Source organism: Maniola jurtina, chromosome 23, assembly GCF_905333055.1.
Source record: "Maniola jurtina chromosome 23, ilManJurt1.1, whole genome shotgun sequence".
NCBI lineage: Eukaryota > Metazoa > Arthropoda > Insecta > Lepidoptera > Nymphalidae > Maniola > Maniola jurtina.
In genome coordinates this window covers 5480947-5504132 of record NC_060051.1, presented here as the reverse complement: position 1 = coordinate 5504132, position 23186 = coordinate 5480947, and the positions used below count along the sequence as shown (strand labels likewise).

Sequence of the window (23186 nt, the reverse complement as noted above, 5' to 3'; positions counted from 1 at the left end):
ATTTTGAACCACTCTAGACTTTCAATGGGAAAATTTAGCCAATTAGTCCTGCTAAAGCGCCCGTTCTGAAAGTCTAAAATGGATTTCCACTCTTAATTCGAGCACGATTGCATGTTTTCTCTGCATCTTCTATTTCTACGATCTCTATGGTTACTGCGCGGCATAGACTGGCTTTGACGATAGTTCAGCAAAGCTGCCGATCGGGAAGGCTTTGCAAATTATAAATACCAGAGACCAAACGAGCATTTCGATACGCAAATTTTACTTTTGCCCGTTGTATGTCGTAATTTTGTCGATATCGTTGTTTTTGTCGTTTTAAACTTAGTAGGGTTTTTGATTATTGTTTTGCCGAACCGGCCCTGCGCGATCGCCTGTGACAGACTTTCGCGGCTTGGACCGGCTCGCTTCCCACAGCTAAGAGATACGGATGCCATTCCAGTAAAGCTGATGTCGGACGGACGGACGGCCAATCGGAACGCCACTGGGGTGTCGTCGTGGATTGGCGGTATGTCGATAACGCAGGACGGCAACCTTATCGCCCCGGACAAAATAATGACGCACGTCCATCGATATGCGAGTCCGCACTACAAGCCCCACGGGCATCACTATCATCGCTGGAATCACGAGCCGGGAGGGGAAGACCCCCTGTATGCCACCAAGACCGTCTACGGGCCCGGATACATTGATGACAACCGTACGTATCACTTTAACAATGCCTAGTGACAAACATTAGAACAAAATTTAAGGTGATCGAAACTAATCGTTCAACATTAGCCAACAAAACAAAAAGTGTATTTATTCAAAATCAAATACTCGTAGGTACACTTTCAACAGATTAATTAACCATAGATATCGTATTCGACACTCCAGCTTCAAAATTGTACATTTCTAGACTCCCTTAACAAATTCATCGGGACCCTGTGGTTTCCTTTCATAGCACTTCCCGAGAGCCCGAGTCTCATTTCATCCCCTTTGTTTTAACCATTTTAACCCCAGTAAAACACTAGTAGACCTTTCACGACTGGATTTAGTCTAGTAGATATTAAAGCGCAGAGGGACGATATTAAGCGAGAAATGAGTAAAGCTTTGCGTAGTAAAACACTTAGAGAGGTTAATTTAGCGCTTTAGAAATATCTCGAGATATGCTTCCCTCTCCCACTTCTGACGTAAGGTAAAAGAATTAGTTCTAAAGGAGCGATTTACGGAAGGCGCTTAAACGCGTAAATCTCCGCGAAGCTTTGCAATTTGCGCTAAAAATTCAAACATTCATCCGCCATGATTTATTTTGTGTACCTTGGAATTTGCGGATTGATGTATTTTGTTGTGGAATCGCTTTAAACGGTAAGTTAATCATTATACCCTCCAACATATACAATATTTTATTCATTGGGATTACTACGTCAGTTAAAATGTCTAGGTATATTATTATAATAGTATATTTTTAATTAGCATGATATATTTCTGATATTGCTTGGTAAATTGAATCCATAATCCTCATGTATCACTCATTGGTAATCCTTTGAGTTGTTTGAAAACACCAAAGTTCCAAGATTTTTTCCTCACGTATGATTAATCACATAATATTATAAGTATCCTACGTATGTACCATTATTATCACGATGTAATTTATACTTTTCTTCTTAAGCATGAGTATATAAGAGTATTTACCCCCCACTAATACTTTTTTATTTCATCGATCTGTTATTTTATTTTAAAACTAATTTTTGTTTTTATTTTCTGGACCATTATGATATTTAATTGATCTGGTTATAAAATAAAATATTAAATTATATTTTTTATCACACACGTTATTTTATGTATCACAATTGAACACAGGCGTTAAATTTATTTTTAAATGATATGCAAAGGACGTATTGTATCTAAATGTTATATCATGTATATTAGGTATGAATAGTTAATTTTCCGTAAGTAAATTTATTTTTATAAAGGGAAGTTGAACTTATCTTGTAGGATATAATATATAAAGAAATTTTTTCCTGATATTTTTAGAATAAAGATTGATTTGGAGAGTAGGTATTTCTTATAACTGACGAAGCATTTTCAAGTATTACTATACTATAGTATTTAATATCTAGGTCATAAACGGGTTGGACAAAATCAGATGTAATTAGTAGTAGTCATCAAATTGCCCATGAAAAAATATATCATTTACCTACTACAAAAATATTCATATTGCTGTGCTTCAAAGCTTTTTAAAGCAATTCTTAGGCGGTTTACGAGCCATTTAGTTTCAAGATAAATTGATTGTGGCAGAGTCGAAGCGAATTGACTTATGTTTTAAAATGTTCAAAATAAACTGAGATTTCCCCACAATTGAAAAATGATAGGGGGGCGTTACGCACATATGAATTTGTTCTAATTTTGTTGAAGTTATACCTAATAACAAATATTACTTTACATTATTCGTACGAATTTGAAATATTAACTCGAATTCGTATTATTAGTACGAATTCGAGTTAAAGTTCGGTTAACTTTGTGTAGAATAGTCACATGGTTAAACTTAGATTCTCGAAGCTTACTAAAATCTCAGTTCAAGAATATTTTATTGATTTATTTGGTACTATTCCACTCTTTTGGGGTTAGTCCACAAATTGCAGCTAGATTAAGACCTAAGCTATTTCTGTGCCAAGTTTAAGCTTGATCGACCTAAACAGTAGTCTACACTAGTCTCCGTTTTTCGTTATGTAAGACAGTTGAAACTCAGGAACAGTTTCGTTTGTTAATTTTCTACGAAATAAATTCCTGAAGTGAAACACATTGAAAATGAGAATTGAATTCTTTTAAAAGAACAATTTTAATTTAACGCTAGTTTTTTGTACCGTTAAGAAATTCATATTGCAATGAAAAAAGATTTCTTGACTTGGAATTGCGTGTCAATACAAAAGCATTTTTTTAACAAATATCTATCAAATCTCTACAGTCCCATAGATTTTTTATACATTTTGACCACATAGATCGTATAAGGTCATTAGTAAATACGATCACGTGTTTACTTATATGTACTTTATATCCAGTTTACATTTTCTATACCTACTAAAAATAATGTCTAGATTTAGTGTACCAATTTTAATTGACAACACTATCAAATAACTAGATCAACGTCAAATTAAAATACCTTTTACCAGCGCCGCACATAATAAATACCTTGAGGCGTCAGGCACATATTATTATAGCGTCATAAAAATAAAGTTTAATTTACTTTACAACATTTTAGAAAAGACATATCACGTCGCCATAAGGTTCGTTGAGCCTCAAATAAGCAAAAATCTAACTACCATTTTATACCAAAAGTTATAGGTACCAAGTACTTATAACTTTTAAAGTTAACGTTAATTGAACTTAATCTGTCATTTAGCAACAACGGAAAAACATTTTTCCGTTGTTTGGCGTCCATATTAAATTGACAGATTGATTAACGCACTGTTAACTTTAACACGAAAAGAGTCCCGTCACTCGCCCATATAAACGTAGTTTGGTTTTAAGTATGAATTTTAACGAATCAAACTCGATGTAATTTTATTGACACATTCTAGAGACTAATATTTATCTGTAGTTTGCTAGATTTGCGTAAAAATAACTGTTTTTAAAGTTACATGGGCTTAAAGATTTGTTTGTAAATTCTTGAGACCCTTGAGACCGTTTTATTTTGAGGCTGAATATTTTGACGGAAATCTGGAAAGCCACAGACGAAAATATTAGTTCCTGAAATATATTAGCTACTATCATTGAGTTTTGAATGGATAATATTCAAATGAGAACCAAACTACGTTTGTATGGAGCCAGTGACGGTGAGATCTCTATTGAATTTTTACTATACATGTACTTAATTAAGTAAATCTGCACACGACATATTGTGTGTGGTGCATTTACTAAACACGAATGACAAACATTAGGACACATTTAACACAAAAAACCGCACAAACCAACAGAGAGGATTGCCAAGGAAAACGGTAAAGCAGGTGACGACAAGGTGGCGCTGCAGTCGACGTGCCACTCCGCGCTGGACACCTGCATCAAGGACAAGGAGTGCGTCACGTCACTAACACCCGTGCTGCAGAAGTGCCACTCGACGGACTGCGACCGCGAGGGCTGCATGGCCGCGTTGCGAGGTTTTTATAGGAAGCCTGGTGTCCCTTGGAATACTGAGATCGCTTTTTGCCTTTGCAAGTAAGTTAACATTACTTTCTCTTTAATCAAAAAGAAGCAACGGACGGACTGACATATCCACGTGGCTATAACGAGTCCGAACTAAAAAATCGAACAAGATAAAGTTGAAAACTAAAACCCGACTGCGATACATGTAAGACGAGGAGAAAATTTTGAATTCATGGGTATAGGTAACATGTATATGTAAGACGATGCTTGTTGTACATGTACTCGTATACCCATGAATTCAAAATTGTCTCATCTTTATTTGACACCCCACTCGATACAATAGCAAAAAAATATTTTAGAGACGCCCACTTTTTTTGATGTAACATCCGCGAGGTCAATTTTTTTCGTAAAAAATATAGCTTATGTCACCCGGGCCTTTACAACGAATCAATTGACACCTCATTTATCAAAATCGGCCCAGTAGTTTAGGCGCTACGGTGGAACACACAGAATCTGGATACAAACGTACATTCAAAATTTAAAATCTTTTATTGTATCATATTTTGTTCTATCTTTACCTTTTTTTTTTGTATTTGTATAATAATTAATCATCTAGTTCGTGTAAGTGGCACTGCCGTTCAATTAGATGTAAAATAAATAAATACATTCATACATACATAAGTACGTACATACATACATACATACATAGAATGCTAAAATCATTACTATTCCTTTTGGCTTTGCCGCAGTCGGGTAAAAAGTTATCGCTATGCCCACCTCACATAGAAATATGTTTTGATTCAACCATGGACGTATGAAACATAATATCTTTCAAGTATTTACAATGGATTTTGTAGGGCAAATATTCAATGGATTTTGCCCTACAAAATAGTATCACATTTAGTAAAATAATTACTTTTTTCGTAGATTAAAAATTCACCGAATTCTAAGTATATTGTTCATTGAGTTTGCAGTTCAGAAAAAGCATATTGTTCATTGAGTTTGCAGTTCAGAGAAATCATATTGTTTATTGAGTTTGCAATTCAGATAAGGCAAACTTAGAAGTGAACCCAAGAGCTATTTGAGAGTCGTACCTACGTCAGAGAGCAAAAATGGCAGTAGTCAGAAACTACAACGCAATGTAAATATTTACAGGAAAACGGACAACAAAGAAGACTCATGCATGAACGCACAAGAGAGGCTGCATCCTTCCTGCGCCCAGCGACCGCCCGTGGGCTCCCCCCTGCCCGCCTGCCACACCCTGGCTCACGCCTGCCGCGAGGAACCCGAGTGCAGGTAAGGTCACTGAGAGGTCTCAATTCCAAAAAATAGGTGAATCTTTGCGAGGTCACTGTCTCATCTGGTGATATAAAAGGTGGTTAATTTTTTGCGCAAAGGATCAGCCTAGCTAATCAGCGTAGAATTCCAGCCAGTATTTTTGGCACCATTCTATGTGAGCATGCCTTGTACAGTAATATTTTCAATTGTTTTTCCGTTTCCGGGTCAACGTTCTACACCAAATTCCAAAATAGCAGGTTTGTAACTTATTTCGTCTACGAGCTAGAGATTTTTGACACGTGGACAGACAGACAGACAGATAGGCAGACAGATAGACAGCAGAGTGTCATTAATAGGGCTCCGTTTTTACCCTTTGTTTACGGAACCATAAAAAGAACTACAGTCTAAAGATGTAAGGCCACTGAGGAACGATTGTAGCTACAAGCCAATAGGGAGTTAACTCAATCCTGCCTAGTAGGTACCTAGTGGAGAACTCGAGTCGTTTGCAGTTATCGATTTTTAAAAAGGTTGTTGATCTTTATGTGATCCGGGGGTCTCTCGAGGGGTTTAAAGATTTTGATTCAGGAGGTCGGGAGTTCGATCTCGAGCACACACCTCTAACTATTTGAAATTAGGTATATTATGTGCGTTTTAGGGTAGTTTTAGGCAATTAAAAGATAAGAGATAAAATAATTTATTTGCCAGAAAGCTGGAAATTTATAATTAGAGGCCTTGCCTTAACTTTCTATTAAATTAATAGTGTGCAAATATTTAATATAAGTTATTTAAACAAAGATGAGGAAACTGTATGCCTGAGAGTTCTTCATAAATCATTATGTTCTCAAAGGTGTGTGAAGTCTTCCAGTCTGCACTTGGTCATCCTTGTGGACTGTGAGGTAGGTAGGCCCTTCTCATTCTGAAAAGAGACCCGCGCATCAGAGAGGGTAAGAGATCACGATGAGAGCTAAAGACTCAGATGACCTAAATATCATTAAACAAAGTCGAAGAAAAATCTTGAGATACTAATAATTCAAAAAAGGTATAATTTGTAAGTTTGGATGTAGGACGTAATCTCTGAAACTACCTAAACATCTAATTTCAATAAATTCTTCCACTTTTTAAAAGTTATTCTATTCCAGATGTGCATAGCAGCTGTATGTTATTAGGTATTATATAGGTATATAAAATTTCACCCGAGCAAAGCCAGGCAGATCAGCTAGTATTTTATAATAATCCAATCATTAAAAAAATATAAAAAAGAAACTCGAATGGCAGGCCTTTCGTCTCGTTTCAGCCTTTCAGGCTTTCAAAATCAGGTCAGGGTCATCCAAGTATCGTCGTCTATAGAATTGTACCTACCTACAAAGCTGTAGTACAACTGGAAGTGTTTTTACCCGATTATACGGGTGACAAAGATATTATTAGGGTTCCGTACCTCAAAAGGAAAAACGGAACCCTTATACGAACACTTTGTTGTCTGTCTGTCTGTTCGTCAGTTTGTATGTCGTGTTTGTTAAGAAAAGCTATAGGCTATTTTCCGTTGACCTAGAATCATGATAGCCAGGTAGATAGGTCTTAAGAGGGCTCTCTCCGTCACTCGTTTCATACAATCGTAGTTCCAATTTCATTTGAATACTAAGCAACCAAAGTCCATGAAATTTTGCAGACATATTCTAGAAACTAATATCTATGTCTGTGGTTTTCCAGATTTCTGTCAAAATATTCGGTTTCAAAGTTACGCGGTCTTAGAAATTTTCATACAAATATTTGAGCCCCTTTAATTTTAAAACTACATATTTATAGAAAAATCTAAAACACCACAGACACAGATATTAGTTTCTAGAATATGTCTGCAAAATTTCATGGACGTTGGTTGCTTAATATTCAAATGAAATTGGAACTACGATTGTATGAAACGAGTGGAAACGAGTGACGGAGAGAGCCCTGTTAAGTAGACAGTATCTACGAAACGTTAGTATAGACGTTAGTTTAATTTACAAGAAAATCAAGCATAGAAAAATATTAATAGCGAAATATTGCTATCTGGATTTCACAAAGCAAATCCTTTATTAATGTTGACAAAGAATAAAGCTCGGGAGTAAGTAAATTGAAAAATCACGCAATGGCTTTTACTCCCTCAATAGATTTGTTCACGATGGCTTAGCAAACACAATGTTAGTGTTCTGTGCGTTTATTTTATTGCGATTTTCAAAAATAATACTACGGATTATTGCCAACTAGTGAACAGAATTGTTAAGAGGGGTCTCTCCGTCACTCGCTTCATACAAACGTAGTTCCAATTTCATTTGTATATTAAGCAACCAAAGTCCATGAAATTTTGCAGACATATTCTAGAAACTAATATCTGTGTCTGTGGTGTTTTAGATTTTTCTATAAATATGTAGTTTTAAAATTACAGGGGCTCAAATATTTGTATGAAAATTTCTAAGACCGCGTAACTTTGAAACCGAATATTTTGACAGAAATCTAAAACACCACAGACACAGATATTAGTTTCTAGAATATGTCTGCAAAATTTCATGGACTTTGGTTGCTTAATATTCAAATGAAATTGGAACTACGATTGTATGAAGCGAGTGACGGAGAGAGCCCTGTTAACAACTAGTTTGTGATACTGCTACATAACTTGAAAACACTTAAATACCGAAATATTTAACTAGGTTTCATAAAAAGCAAATCCTTTCTAGGGTTCCGTATCTCAGAAGGAAAAACGGAACCCTTATAGGATCACTTTGTTGTCTGGCTGTCTGTCTGTCACACTGTCTGTGTCTGTCAAGAAACCTATAGGGTACTTCCCGTACATCATAGAAAAAAAAATTAAAATGTGTTTTAATTTTCAAAGTCAGATAACTATAACAAGTGGGGTATCGTATGAAAGGGCTTTACTTGTACATTATAATTATTTATTTATTTCTAGGAATAATAGTTTTTGATTTATCGTGCAAAATGTCGGAAAAAATACCCGAGTACGGAACCCTCGGTGCGCGAGTCTGACTCGCACTTGGCCGGCCAAGTGCGAGTCTTTTTATTTAGAGGAGAAAAATCCTTATATTATACACTATGCTAGCCTACGATATAATATTATATTATAATTGTATATATTCCTTTTTGTTACAAAATAGGCAATGAAATAAATTAAAACCTGAAAGCAAATAACATGAAACAAACCGAAAACCTTGTTTTTAGTCGCCGTATGTTTTCCAAAAGTTCATTTCGCCGATGGCAATATTTATTTGTAACCGTTAATGAACCTTGCTCCCTTGTGACACGGTCGGAATTTAAATAACAGACTTACCTAGAACGTATATCGTATGTGTATGTTCAACAAATACCCGTTACTTAAATTTAACATAACTTGAGAGGTAATTTCGCTGGCGCATTAGCAAAGGTTTGAATTCCTACGAACAGACCTACCTACTTAGCTTCTAAAGTCGATTTTTCGTTTTCGTCCTTGATTCTTGGTAATCTAGTTAGAGCCTGCCAATAATTCCACTTTGACAGACATAAAACCTTCTCTACTATTACTATATTATATTACTAGCGACCCGCCCCGGCTTCGCACGGGTGGACACTACCACGAAAAATCCTATCTATTTTCCGGGATAAAATATAGCCTATACGGATTGGGAAGAATCCCTCTAAGTAATGGTAAAAGAAATTTTCAAATCGGTCCAGTAGTTTTTGAGCCTATTCAATACAAACATACAAAAATACAAAAATACAAAGGTTTCCATTTTATAATATTAGTATAGATTGGAATTTTAAGAGGATAGTCTAGTTGTAAATTTTTCAAAAATGTAGGCATTTGCCTACATTTTATTCTTGAAATATTGTTTCAAGTGATAACTTTTTACCCCCCCAAATGTTTGCAAAATTAGTCAATTTTTGTCTCGTTACATTCAATATACCTTAATCTAGGTTCGTACGTTTTATGTTTTTAGTATTCAACTTTAGATTTTAGGTGAAAAATATGGATATTTAGACGCTAATAACTTTTAACATAAGCAATTATATTTCTTTAAAATTAAAACGTACGAGCATAGTTCTTTATTACATCTACAGTATTTCAAAAAATTATATAAATTGGGCTACATTTACGTGGAAGAAATCGTTATCGCTTTTTGTATGACAACTAGAAGATCCTCTAATGAGAAATTTCAAAAAAGATAGTATCGTATACAGTTAGAACAGTACGCATTTATTTACTCTTAGTTCCTATAGGTATACAAGGCATATGAACGGCGATACCGTTCAAGCTTTCAGCTTGCTGAAATAACAGTGTCCACTGGCCAGTGTCCCGCCATATTGGCAGGTCATTGCAAACGGTTTGCCATCGACCGCACTTGCATAATTGATTCCCGGCCCTACACTACTGTACTGCATCGATATAATCACTAGATGGACTTAGCTTTCTGTGTCTCATGATATCGTAGTACCTAATCATTTTGTTCTTAGGTATTTCCGTATTGTTTATCCTTACGATTTCTTTTCTTTTTTTATTCAGATATAAGTTAGCCTTTGACTGCAATCTCACATGGTAGTAAGTGATACTTAATGCTAGCTTAAGTGGAAGTGGTCTAACCTTGAAGGGGTATGGCAGTTTTTATCGAACCCATGCCCCTTTGGTTTCTACAAGTGGATTTGGTTTGGATTTGTTTGGTTGGTTAGGTATGGTTTTGGTTTGGTTTGGTTTTGGCTTCCCTTACTTATAATGTGTTACGCTAATTTACAATTTTTTTCTATACTATCATAATTACTTTATAATAATGATAGTATAAAAAAAAATTGTGAGCTGCTGGTGGATATCTTAGAAACGATTTTATTATATTTGTATTTAGCTAATATTATTTTAATGTTATATTTACATTATAATTTAAATATGAAGTATACAACCAATAAAGTCGTGTAATCTTATAATGGATTGCAAATTGCAACAGCAGTTCCAACGGGCCACCATATTGGCAGGTCGTTCCAAACAATTTGCAGCCGACCACACTTGCATAATTGATTCCCGCGCGTATTGCTCTTCGTTATGACCACTAACTACAACTGCAGAATAGGTATTCAAGTGGTTAGTGACAATAAATTTCATTCTCAACCAACTTAATGAAAAGGTGGGAGTCATCTATTCAAAACATCAATGAATAACTAGTATTTGGTATCTACTTGAAAGAGAGTTTACCCAAAAGACTTGATTTAAATCTTTGGCTTGCTCTTTATCAGTGGCACGCACATATCGTTTCAGAGCCAGGGTTGACACTGAGTACTAATTAGAAGGAACGATTAGGGGTCCAAATCCCCTAAAATCCCAGACATACTGTGAAATTAATTTTGCGCTCGCTCCGCTCACACTTTAGTTTTGCGCAAAAATGACGCCCGCAACTTAGTTCGTTTAAAGTCCGTGTAGTTATAAGTTTCATAAAGCAATCGTTTTCCTGGATAAAAATTTGGCATTTTCTATTTGATTTCCCGGATTCTGTGATGGCTTTATTTGTTCAGTACCAATCGTCTCACTGACACAGAACTTTTCATGTTAAAAATTTGTCGGTTAAAAATTTGGCCCTGATAATTTTGTGAAATTCCGTGGGGGTTAAAAAATATTGTACCTAGATAAAAATTGTAAATTTCCTTCATCTAAAATCCCCGTTAGGTAACGCTTGTCACGGCTCCGAGGCCCCGAGAGGCGGAATGGACGAATTTTGGCGAATTTCCGCTGACACAACGGAGTGACAGGCGTCCAATCAATTAGCAGTTGACCATGAGTTGACCGCAATGAGACTTTCTGCGTCCCTTGTTTCTAGTTTTGCATTTTCGGGTTTGCCCAGTTTGTATAAAGGATTATTGACATTAGACCGTGCCACGCCCGAGACCCACAGATTAGCGATTTGTATGAGATCATTATATTAATTCCGAAAAATTAGAGGTGCGTGGAATCTAATTCCGGACTCTCTGAGAAGGAAACCAATCACCACTTAGTACTAAGGAACGGAACCCTAAAAAGGTCGTCATATACTTCGAGATAATGTATATTCATAACAGCATTATCTTAATTTGTCTCACGTAATACGTTTAAACGCTGGCACGTGAGTTTGTTTGATTTGAAAATTAATTAGCATCCTTCCCTTGTGTATTTGAGGCGTATATCAAATATCTCGCGTTTTACGCCGATTTTAATTAAAATATACCAAACAAAGCATAAGGCTCGTTTACATTTCTCGAGTCACTCGATCAAGCTTTAAGTATAATGTGTACGACTTGATTGAGATGGCTCGTAGGGTAGAGTGCGGGTAACGAAAGGGGGACATTGAATTCCTTAATTTTATGCTTTAAATTTTAACGCCAACTGTCACCTTTCTGCAATTCACACCCTACATATATCTATAGTTCACGACAGGTCGAGATGGCAATCGGGGTATGAGGTGAGTCGTGCAGGGGGGGGGGGGGGGGGCACCAACGCTGTCATGGTTTTGTCGCTATTAGTTATTGAAAAATATGACTTCAGTTGCCTGTTCCACCAACATAACCAAAATCCATTCTCAAACACGTTAACTAGCCTGAAAAGTATTAGAATATATTCTAACAATGGACTGGAAAAGTCTAGTCTTTGCAACTCAGTGTCCTATAAATTACTAAAATAGTGTAGACGACGCTAGACGACGCTATCCAGTCCAGTCCAGCGAATGATCTGTAACCAGAGACTAAAATGATGTGAGCTTGGTATAAAAAACATTCTTAATTAAAATTTCTTTTAATCTTTTCCAGGATCCGCTTAGAGAACTACGAGCAATGGTGCGCGGTAGACGCCGTGACGCAAGGTTGCGCTGGCTCACCGGCTTCTTGCCGTGCTGCGGTTGTGGCTGTGCTGGGCACTCAACTGAGAGCTGCCTGCGCTTGTAGGGGCACTGACTTTGCTCAGCTGTACGATTGTCTGGGCTGGCAACGGCTTTTGTGGCTTAACCCTTGCGTTGGTGAGTTTTTTATCCATTATCTGGAACTTGTTCTTCTTTTATCAGTTTCCCTCCAGCCGTGACGCGGATGAGCCGAGCCGTACAACCACCTGGAGTATTCATAACGGACTGTTATTTAATACTGCAACGAACCTTTACGATGCGAGCAGAGCAGCCCAGTCCCACAGTTGGGAGAATAGACTGCTTGTTACAACTAAAAATCAATCCTGCTATGGTCGAACTCACTATGGCACTCGAATGGATAACCACTTAAGAGGTTTAGAAATTTATGTCAGGCTAGCAGCTAATTGTATACATTATTGTCTTTGTTATTACGAAAATCTATGCTTGAATAGCGAAATCACTTACTAATTCTGTTAGCTAAAAAGAATTTGAAACCTAATATGTACCTATGCGATATAAAGAAGGTGGCTAGAAGCTGGATAAGAAAGGCTGAAGAGGCTGGAAAAGAGAACAGGGTGTGGTGGCGCTCACTAGGGAAGGCCTATGTTCAACAGTGGACGTCCGTAGGCTTATATGATGATTTATAAACCTAATTTGTATTTGTGAAAGTAACATTCAGCTTTATTTTTCCTAACGTGATGCTACGTTGTTTTCCAGTGGAATCCCAAAGCGACTACCATGTGAAGACATACGGTTCCTTGCTAACAACTACTCCCTTCGACAACGGCATCAGATACATCACCGTTGCGCCCGAGCCGCCTATCCACCACCGCACCACCACCCACCACCATCGTCATACCACTCAACATGGAACCTCACAAGTTGATGTCATGGCGGTAAAAAAATTCTCTCGATAAAAAAGAAGTCATCAGCTAGTTATAATAATAAGTATCACTGAATCTATTTTTTTCTCTTCTAAAGGAAAACCGCGAAGAGCTAAGCCCAATAACAACAATGTCAGAACAAACTGTCGGACCTCATGAGATCGCGCAAATATCGGAGCCTGTGATTGAAACGACAACTGAAACAACAACAGTCGCCATCACCACCACCACAACAACAACCAGCACGACAACAACGACGACAACAACACCACGGCCGACAACAACTCGGCCAACGACCACAATGGAGCCGACGAAATATTGTATTGTGAAGAAGCCGGAAAGCGATGACGAGGCGCAGTACATCAAAATGGGGGAGACCAGACGTGTGAGTTTGTATCCCGTAAAATAAGCTGTTCTTCGTTTCCTATTGTAGTTCTAATCAAAAAACTATAAATATCGAAGCATCCTTACACGTCAGTACAGAATATTTAACATTTGAAACATTAAAGAACAAATTCTATTGTACACAATCTTCAAACTAAAATGGCAGGTTCAAATGTATTGACATCCCTTTCATATTGCTTCCCTGCAGAAAAGGAGAACCCTAGCCCTAGATTTAGACCTGTCAGTTTAATTTAATTTAGGGATAACAGACCGGGCATGCACATCTAACTTTTCAGAGTCATGTGAATTTTAAGATATTAAATATCACTCACTCTAACGGTGAAGAAAAACAACGTGAGGGAACCTACATGCTTGAGAGTTCTCCATTATGATTTTAAAAGGTGTGTAAAATCTGCCAAACCGCACTTGGCCAACGTAGTATAACTATGGCCAAGTCCTGCTTATTCTGAGAGAGGAGATTTGTGCGTAGAGTAATGAGCCGGCAATAAGTTGATTATGATGAGACAAAAGAATTAGCCACAGCATTATCTATATTTTCCACAGCTTTACCGATCAGCAGAACTAGCAGAGTGCACGGATCTGTGTGTATGTGAAGTATCTCTGCAAGTGTCGTGTAAAGTGGCCTGCGTGCCTCGCGCGCCGTGCTCGTCTCGCCTCGCGCACTACTCCCACGCTGCGCCCGCCTACCAGGCCTACCGTGGCCGGTGCTACTGCTACTCCGGCTCCTTCATCTGCATGAGGCCTAACCCTGGTAAGTGCAACTGAGGCTTTAATTTTTTATTTTATTTAATAGGAAGCCAACGGTATACAAAGAAAAGTAATTATGACGACTTATATAAACTTAGGACTATCAATGTATACTCACTTACAGGCTAACTCAACATGCTTAATCTAAAACTTCTAAATAGTAAAACTTAACCTAAGACATTCTTTGCATAAAATCTATAATAAATAAATCAATTACTCAGTAAGCCAAAAGTACAACAAATTATTAAAACTAACAATAAAAACTACAAAAAAGACTAAAAATAGCACCCTACAATTTCAAAATGAATCTTTAAATATTTTATATTACACTTACTATGGAATACTTAAAGACTCATTAGGTGGTTTTTAATTTTGTTTTTAAATCTTTAATATCTGATCGATCAGCCCAGCCCAGTTATTGACTGAATGACAGCACGAAAGTGTCAGTCCAAGGTTACAAACATCCATCACTTTCTTTTTAACCCCCGACCCAAAATGAGGGGTGTTATAAGTTTGACGTGTGTATCTGTGTATCTGTGTGTCTGTGTGTCTGTGTGTCTGTGTATCTGTGTATCTGTCTGTGGCACCGTAGCGCCTAAACTAATAAACCGATTTTAATATAGTTTTTTTTGTTTGAAAGGTGGCTTGATCGAGAGTGTTCTTAGCTATAATCTAAGAAAATCCGTTCAGCCGTTTGAAAGTTATCAGCTCTTTTCTAGTTACTGTAACCCTCACTTGTCGGGGGTGTTATAAATTTTTAATTTACACTTGTTTCTAAAAGTGCTCCTGCAAAGAAACTTGCAAGTTTTTGAGGAGTTGGACTCACTAGAGAGTTGGTGTCTAGTGTCTTAATTTTTACTTCCAAGAGTCCAACGTTGGTGAAAAAAACCACCTCAAATAGAATGCACTTACCACATACCGCCATAGCACTGTAAAGTTTTCAAGTTAAAAACATATGACACTGCAGTTTTTTAGCCTAATATGTATGGGGTTGCCAGATCATCTCAAAGCACAAGTTTTGTTAGTGAATTTTTGGATTCTTTTCCAATTACCATCGTAGACATTGTAAGCTCAACACAATTTAATTCAAAACAGTCTAGCCTGTCAATACATAAAGCTAATCTTACTATTCGTAAACCATCAATACCAGATGAAAGTAATTATTACAATACCAGGATTATATAAATTTCAGGAGAGTACAAGCTTCCGGAGGGTGTGTACTTGTTGCTCGGCTTTAGTGCTGTGGACGAAGCTCTGCTGAGACCACACACGGGGCTGGGAGCTGAAGATGCTGTGCGGTTACTCCAGCAGTACTTGCGTATTGTTCATCATGGGGAGGTAAGGAAAATCCATTTTGAAGCTATAATTGTACGTGACGATCTTCCTGATGCAGTGTAAGCGCTGTGGTCTTATAAGTGAAAGGTTTCGGGTCAGATTCCTGGCAGGGGCAATTTGGGACCTTATATTATTTACTAAATTGTCTCTGGTTTGTTCTGATGGGATGTTTCGGCCGTGGCTAGTTACCACCCTACCGGCAAAGCCGTGCGGCCAAGCGATTTAGCGTTCTGGTATGATGCCGTATAGAAACCAATCAAGGGTATGGGTTTAATGTAACTGCCCATACCCTTTCCAATTTAGCCCACTTCCATCTTAGACTGCATCATGATTTACCATCAGGTGCGATAGCAGTCAAGGGCTAACTTGTATCAGAATTTAAAAAAAAAATTGAAAAACTTCCATCCCACAATCAAATCAAAAAATATTCCGATCCTGGATATTTCTTTTGCGATGCGTCATGCCATTTTACCGTAATCATGCAGCTGGTAATCAGTTTGTTCATAATAGCTCAATTTTGACTTGGTATGGTTGTATCTTACTTCATTTAGTTGTTTCTCTAATAACATAATTTTAATCATTTCTCTCTGAATAAATACCCTTTTATTCCTTTCACTAATTGAATTATGATAAGTATCTCATAGGTCCGATAATACATGTGTAGACAATACTAACAGTACAACTTTTAAACATTACTTTTTTACTGTTTCAGACGAATTGCACACTAACTCTCTTCAATATCAGCAATGAAAATGTGATTATATCTGCAAGTGTTCCCCCGAAGGAACAAGAAGCTCTGAAGGAAGCAGGAGAAGCTTTGCTGGATAAAGAAAAGGTACATGTATCTTAAACTCAAACATCAGTCAGTCAGTCAGCTTTTTAACCCTCGACCCAAAAAGAGTGGTGTTATAAGTTTGACGTGTGTATCTGTGTATCTGTCTGTGGCATCGTAGCTCCTAAACTAATGAACCGATTTTAATTTAGTTTTTTGTTTGAAAGGTGGCTTGATCGAGATTGTTCTTAGCTATAATCCAAGAAAATCGGTTCAGCCGTTTGAAAGTTATCAGCTCTTTTCTAGTTACTGTAACCTTCACGTGTCGGGAGTGTTATAAATTTTTAATTTACACTTGTGCTTTTATATATTTAGATTTGAGGATTCAATCCAAACCATCAAAACCAATCACTGAAACCATTCAAATTGTTGGATGGATATTTTAAACGATAGCTATTTTCTCTTTCAGGAGGCGTGCATCGATGTTCTCAAGGTCGTCAAGACCCGTATCAACTCGCAACATGAAGACATTTCTTCCCATCTGCTTCTCTCCATCTTTAAAATTGCTGAAGTAGACGTCGTCTACCCCACTCCGCCCAGCTCCGCCATCACTTCCAACAGACCTGACATCAAACTGTACATTATAATCTCCACAGTAACCTTCATCTATTATTTCAAAGAATTTATTTCTTTGTTACTACTTGCCGCCTCGTTTAGAAAAACTATCGTCAATTTAATATCGAATTTATCCGATATCGATAGAGATAATGCGGAACGTAAATCATCTTCAAATTCGTTAGAGGTTGTTCCTTTCACAAAGAGTTTTATTGTAAAAGATTTTGTATCTATTTTGAAATGTTATGAAGAATTTATTGAATATAATAATGTAGTTGTTGTAAATTATATTGATACTTCGCACAGTGCACTCGCTTTAGGTAACGCACAAACGACACATATCACGGAAGATAATATAGATATAAGTGAATTAGATGTAAATAAATTTAAGGAAACGAAACATATCATAAAAGCTGTGAGTATTACAATATATACTAATTTAAAAGAACTCGTTGCTGATGCAATTATACCTAAATATTTTTCTAGAGATGTGTATTACGAAATTGGATGTACTATTATTAATTCGGAGAAGCTTTATGGTGAATTCTGTTTGAAAAAATCGCGTCCTCTTCTTATGGGATCGTTAAATCCGTTAGCTTAGGACTGACTCTAGTAGTAGTATGAAGACTGAGATGATAACTAAACATATCATAGTTAAGTGTATTTCGTTTTATTTTCGACTTAGAACTGGTGCTTGTAGGTCGATCTTAAAGGCTGGGTTTTGTAAATAAGTGTACTACGCCTTTTACACTATTAGATTTCTGTTCTTATTTTACTTTAGAGGCAGCTGTTTTGGCTTGTTTACTTCTGTTTTCATTATCTTCCTAATCTTTTTCATCTTGATAGCTATTGCCGTTTTTTGGAACCTTCACTTTTGGTGTTATTCTCGTTTAATGGTAAATTTGTTTAAATGTGCAGTTTATTGTGCTGTCAGTAAGGATAATATCGGATCTCTTAGATAGGAGTAGTCTGTTGTAGAAAATGCGCCTTTCTGTTAGATAAGTGTAACTAGAGGTTATAATCATCAATGTGAGTGCACGTTTAGGACACACGGACGGGCAAAATTGATAGCAACAAATTAAAAACGTCATACCTAACTGTATACCTGTACTGTAACTGTTATTGTTGGTAACGATGTACCAAACTGTACCTAAAGCAATTTTTGTTTAAAGGATTAAATTATTCTCTGTTGTACGCCCAGGGGGCGTTAGGACAACAGAATTGAAATTAGTGTCAGTTGTAAGAACTCAATCCTTGCAATGTATTAATACAATATTAGCAATGTACACCAGATTTAGGTACTTGGAAATATATTTTTAAGAACAAAATAAAACACTGTTTAAAGGACATATAAATAAAAATAAAAATGTTACCAAACCCCCGAAAAACAAACGCCAACTACAAGCAAACAACAACTAAACCGCTCGCGACGCTTGCACCACTCGCTCACCTACGACCTACGAGGCACTAATTACTGAGAATGTAGGTAACTATATATTATATGTACCATAATATATACTTACCAATAAATGTACCATATTATGCAGGCAATTAGGTAAGCAGTTTTAACTAACCCTGTCTCTGTTTTCTGGTGACTTTAGTTTTTGTTGTTTACCTTTTTCATTAATCGCACGCACAATTTTTGGTGTTTAATTTGTTATGGACGCCGAAATACATGATCCTAGTACCATATTTTTTTTAATCAGATACTCCAAGCACCTCTTGCAATCTTGGAACTTAGGCGTTTGCTAAATTTTGCCCGTCATATTAGGTACATTAAGTAGGAAACACTTAGACAAAATGTATATCAGGTACATTACTTTGGTAATGCGTTGTTGGTAAAAGAAGAAGCTTTAATTTGAGGTAGACATAGGTTCTTGTGTTCTAAAGAGTTTTAACAGTGTTAGTGACGTCTTAGAGGAAGTGTACAATATCTAAAATCTAACTATTTTATGTACAAACTCTAATAGAACAGTTGCTGGTTTCTTTAAATGTTATATTTTAAACATAAGTTATTTAATTTAAAATGCTTTGTTAAGAAAAGAGGTATATATTCTACCTCATTACTTACCTCCAGGTTTTGAAAGCTCGATCAAATCAAAGGGTAACTAAAATAGTTCTATAGTTCTCAAAGTTAGAAAAGAGATATATTTTGATCTGGTTTGACACACTCAAATGACCATTATTAAGTTATTAGTACCGAATGCCCAAAAATTTGTTGATTTCTAGTTTCTACCCAATCTGGAAATGAAGAACAATAATATGACAAGCAATTTCACTAATTTGATCATTGATGAGCAGTGGTGTTATGGTAATGTTAAAAAGAAGTAGATAAAATGTAACATTAATACCACAACACTTGAGTCGCATTTATGGAGCACTATCTCTTTTACTGTCGTGTGTTTTTAACCGACTTCCAAAAAAGGAGGAGGTTCTCAATTCGTCGGAATCTTTTTTTTTTTGTATCCTGTCTAACTCATCGGCGAGCAAGAATTTTATATCTCTACGCCATTTATGAAACATGTCTAGATAGATGAGCGTTTCGGAAACCGGAGGTAAATCCGTGGTAAATTCTATGCCATTCTTCAATTTTGAGTCAACTCGCTTTCTTCTGTCTTCTCCGTAAACCATCCATATAGGTAACTACCCAATAAGTTAATTCTGGATGAAAATGACTTATCAATTTTTCCCTTTCTATTATAAAAAATATTAAAATCCAACAAAGGTTTACAAAGTTACAGGCATTTTAATATTGGAGTCGGAGGGTCTTCTATCCCTTTCTCGCAAAACGAAAATTTGTATCAAACCGCTCGAAGATATTATGGCATTAGTGACGGAGTGACGCCAAAATGCTATTATCGCTATCTCTGTCTTATCTGAAATATATAAATGCTTATAACTTTTTTGTTATTTGATCGATTTAATTAGTTTTTTCAGTTTACGTCATTATTTTTATCCTAGTTTATAATAAAGTAATAAAAAAATTAGAGTAAAATACCCTATTCAGTACCTACCTAACTCATTAAGTTTATACCAGCGCGGCGTTGAGCTGACGCTTGAGGGACGCTCTGATTCCATTGATCCCTCTGGATCCCTCCTGATGATGATCGTAATCATCATTTCAGGGACATATCCACACTTTTTAACAATTTTGGAGTCCCGCGATGTCTATGTTTTGGAATTTTATAAATTACTTATAACGATTTGTTAAATTAAAATAACTATTTGCCTTAGATGTAACTTATCAATACTGTCTAGTTGTTATTAAAGTTAATTTTATGTTGTAACTTATATCACATTCAGCTAAGAGGGCTCTCTCCGTCACTCGTTTCATACAATCGTAGTTCCAATTTCATTTGAATATTAAGCAACCAAAGTCCATGAAATTTTGCAGACATATTCTAGTAACTAATATCTATGTCTGTGGTTTTCTAGATTTCTGTTAAAATATTCGGTTTCAAAGTTAGCGGTCTTTAAAATTTACATACAAATCTTTGAGCCCCTGTAATTTTAAAACTACATATTTTTAGAAAAATCTAAAACACCACAGACATAGATATTAGTTTCTAGAATATGTCTGCAAAATTTCATGGACTTTATTCAAATGAAATTGGAACTACGATTGTATGAAACGAGTGGAAACGAGTGACGGAGAGAGCCCTGTTAAAAGTTCATTCAAGCAAATTCTAAAGCGGCCATACAATTATTTGCGTAACCTAGAATCAAATTTTATTGTGTTTTTGATATATTATTAAGTTATCTTGTTTCGATATGTTAATTGCTTATCCAATTGTTCCTAATTAACCGTATTTTTTTCATAGTTTGAGGCAATTAACTTTTGTTTGTACCTAGCTGAATGTGATATTTCTTTAGTAGATATGTATTTAGAAAAATATACATATGTAGATAGATACCTACTTAGGTACCTATCTTATCAACTTTTTTTCATTTGAAATCGTGCTTCTAGATTCTGCCTTATATGAGTTAAATAGCTGATCCAGCGACTTCGTCCGCGTGGATTTAGGTTTCTAAAAATTCCGTGGAAACTTATGTCACTCTCCAGGTCTTTAGCTATACCCATGCAAAAATTACGTCGATCCGTTGCTCCGTTGCGACGTGATTGAAGAACAAATTTACAAATCACCGAACAACAAACCAATAAACACACAAACACACTTTCGCATCTTTAATGTGTAGGTAGGTACCTAGTGATGACTTTTTATGAATATTCCATAATTCACTGAAAAATACAAAGGGCAGATGTCAAAGCAATTTAATAACATTGAAAGAAAGAAAGAAAATGCATTTATTTGTTGTTGGTGACCTCAAATCTAAATAATAATATATATAAATTAAAAAATTATAACACCCCCGACAAGCGAAGGTTACAGTAACTAAAAACGAGCTGATAACTTTCAAATGGCTGAACCGATTTTCTTGGATTATAGCTAAGAACACTCTCGATCAAGCCACCTTTCAAACAAAAAACTAAATTAAAATCGGTTCATTAGTTTAGGAGCTACGATGCAACAGACAGATACACAGATACAAAGATACACATATACACACCCCTCTTTTTGGGTCGGGGGTTAAAAACAAAGCATACAAATGTACATTTTCATTTGTGACACCACCCCATATGGGTGCAACAGCTCAGCATTATGCCTTGCATCACAAAATGCAGGACGCTGATTTTCAGCTGTTTGATTTACACATTGATTGATTTATTTGGTATATATGGTGATATTTTTTTAATTAATTAATGTTCTCTATTACAATTTGTAAATTTCATGGACACGATCTACTAAAATTGATCTGACGAGACATATCAATAAAGCTCAATTTTGTACTTAAATTTCTAGCGTTAGATGTTGCAAAGCAAAGTGGCGTATCTTAGGAAATAGAAAAAATGGTAGATATTTATAATTATGTATATTAAAAATAGGTACAATGTTTCTATTAAAGAAAATTTTATTTCGTTTTTAGATATGTTCATTATTTCCTGGTTGTTTTATATAAAATTCTTAATGTTATAATTATACCAATTTTATTTATTGAAATATTTATGTTTAAGCAGAGGTATTGTAAGATTAAATATACCTATCTATTAATCAAAATGCACGCCTCATGCCTTCCATGTAAATAGAAAAATATAGAAATATTTACGGACACAAACAATCTGAAAATATTTAATTTAAATATACTTACTTTAAAATATTGTTAAATTATTTACACAAAGCACTGCACTTTATCAATTTAGATATTTATTGTAACATGGGTTGAAAGACATACAAATTATTCACAGTGAAATACTAAGAAGATAATATATTATATTTGTGTTAATATAATATAAGCACATTAAAATTTTACAACGATTTTAAATACAATAGTAAATGATTATCAAAAAAAAAATCGAAGCTAAAACAAACAATGAGGCAAATATTAGGAAAATGCCTAACCCTGTGAGAAAATAGCGCCCGCCAGATCTAATATACACAAATACAAAAAGCAATAATATAATAAGGAAACGGTCAGATATACGTAGATAAGCTTTTGATTGGTGTATGTTTGACATACACCGACAGTCGACTATACACCTATAAAAACCATACGTGAGTTGAACAGCTTGCTTTATTCGTAATCATTGTGAGTATCACCCATGATAGTACACTTGACAAAGTAAAATTATTATAATTATAAACTATCTTAATTTAGTCTAAGGCTCTAATTTTGTTATTATATCCTATCAATTTTGCGAAATCCACGGTCATCTTGAGGTCTTACGGTTTAACTGAGGAATTTTGACGTTTTGTTAGTTTTGTATCGGAAATCTTTTAAAATGGCTTTAAGTTACTTTTAACTTCAATTCCGTCATGTTTTATTCAATATTAGATGCAATGCAGACTAACGTACCTAGTTTTTATTTTTTATTTTTTTACGAAGAAATTACAGTTAAAACATACTTAGGTACAAGATATCATAGTGAGCTTAAAACTGTAGGTAACTAAATATGTTTTCAGTAATACTATAAAATTATTTCAATCGAAACGACATTACATATTTTTATCGTCCTTTTACTTTTAACTTATCTTTCGTTTTCAATATTTTGAATATAAGGTCTCACGCAACAATATATTCATATATCGATCTGACTATTAATAA

The 23186-nt window shown here is 35.6% G+C and overlaps 1 protein-coding gene across 1 annotated transcript in view; it reads left to right on the top strand.

Annotated features, from left to right (window-relative positions):
- LOC123877248 overlaps nucleotides 1-18045 on the top strand; it is a 107847-nt gene extending 89802 nt beyond the window's left edge. The window contains 11 exon segments of the mRNA XM_045923807.1: nucleotides 440-694; nucleotides 3951-4188; nucleotides 5272-5412; nucleotides 12178-12383; nucleotides 12984-13162; nucleotides 13248-13535; nucleotides 14099-14306; nucleotides 15495-15640; nucleotides 16350-16472; nucleotides 16879-17572; nucleotides 17575-18045. Of these exon segments, the coding sequence (XP_045779763.1) occupies nucleotides 440-694; nucleotides 3951-4188; nucleotides 5272-5412; nucleotides 12178-12383; nucleotides 12984-13162; nucleotides 13248-13535; nucleotides 14099-14306; nucleotides 15495-15640; nucleotides 16350-16472; nucleotides 16879-17572; nucleotides 17575-17648 (2552 nt within the window). The 3' untranslated portion in view covers nucleotides 17649-18045.
- The last annotated feature ends 5141 nt before the right edge of the window (nucleotides 18046-23186 follow it).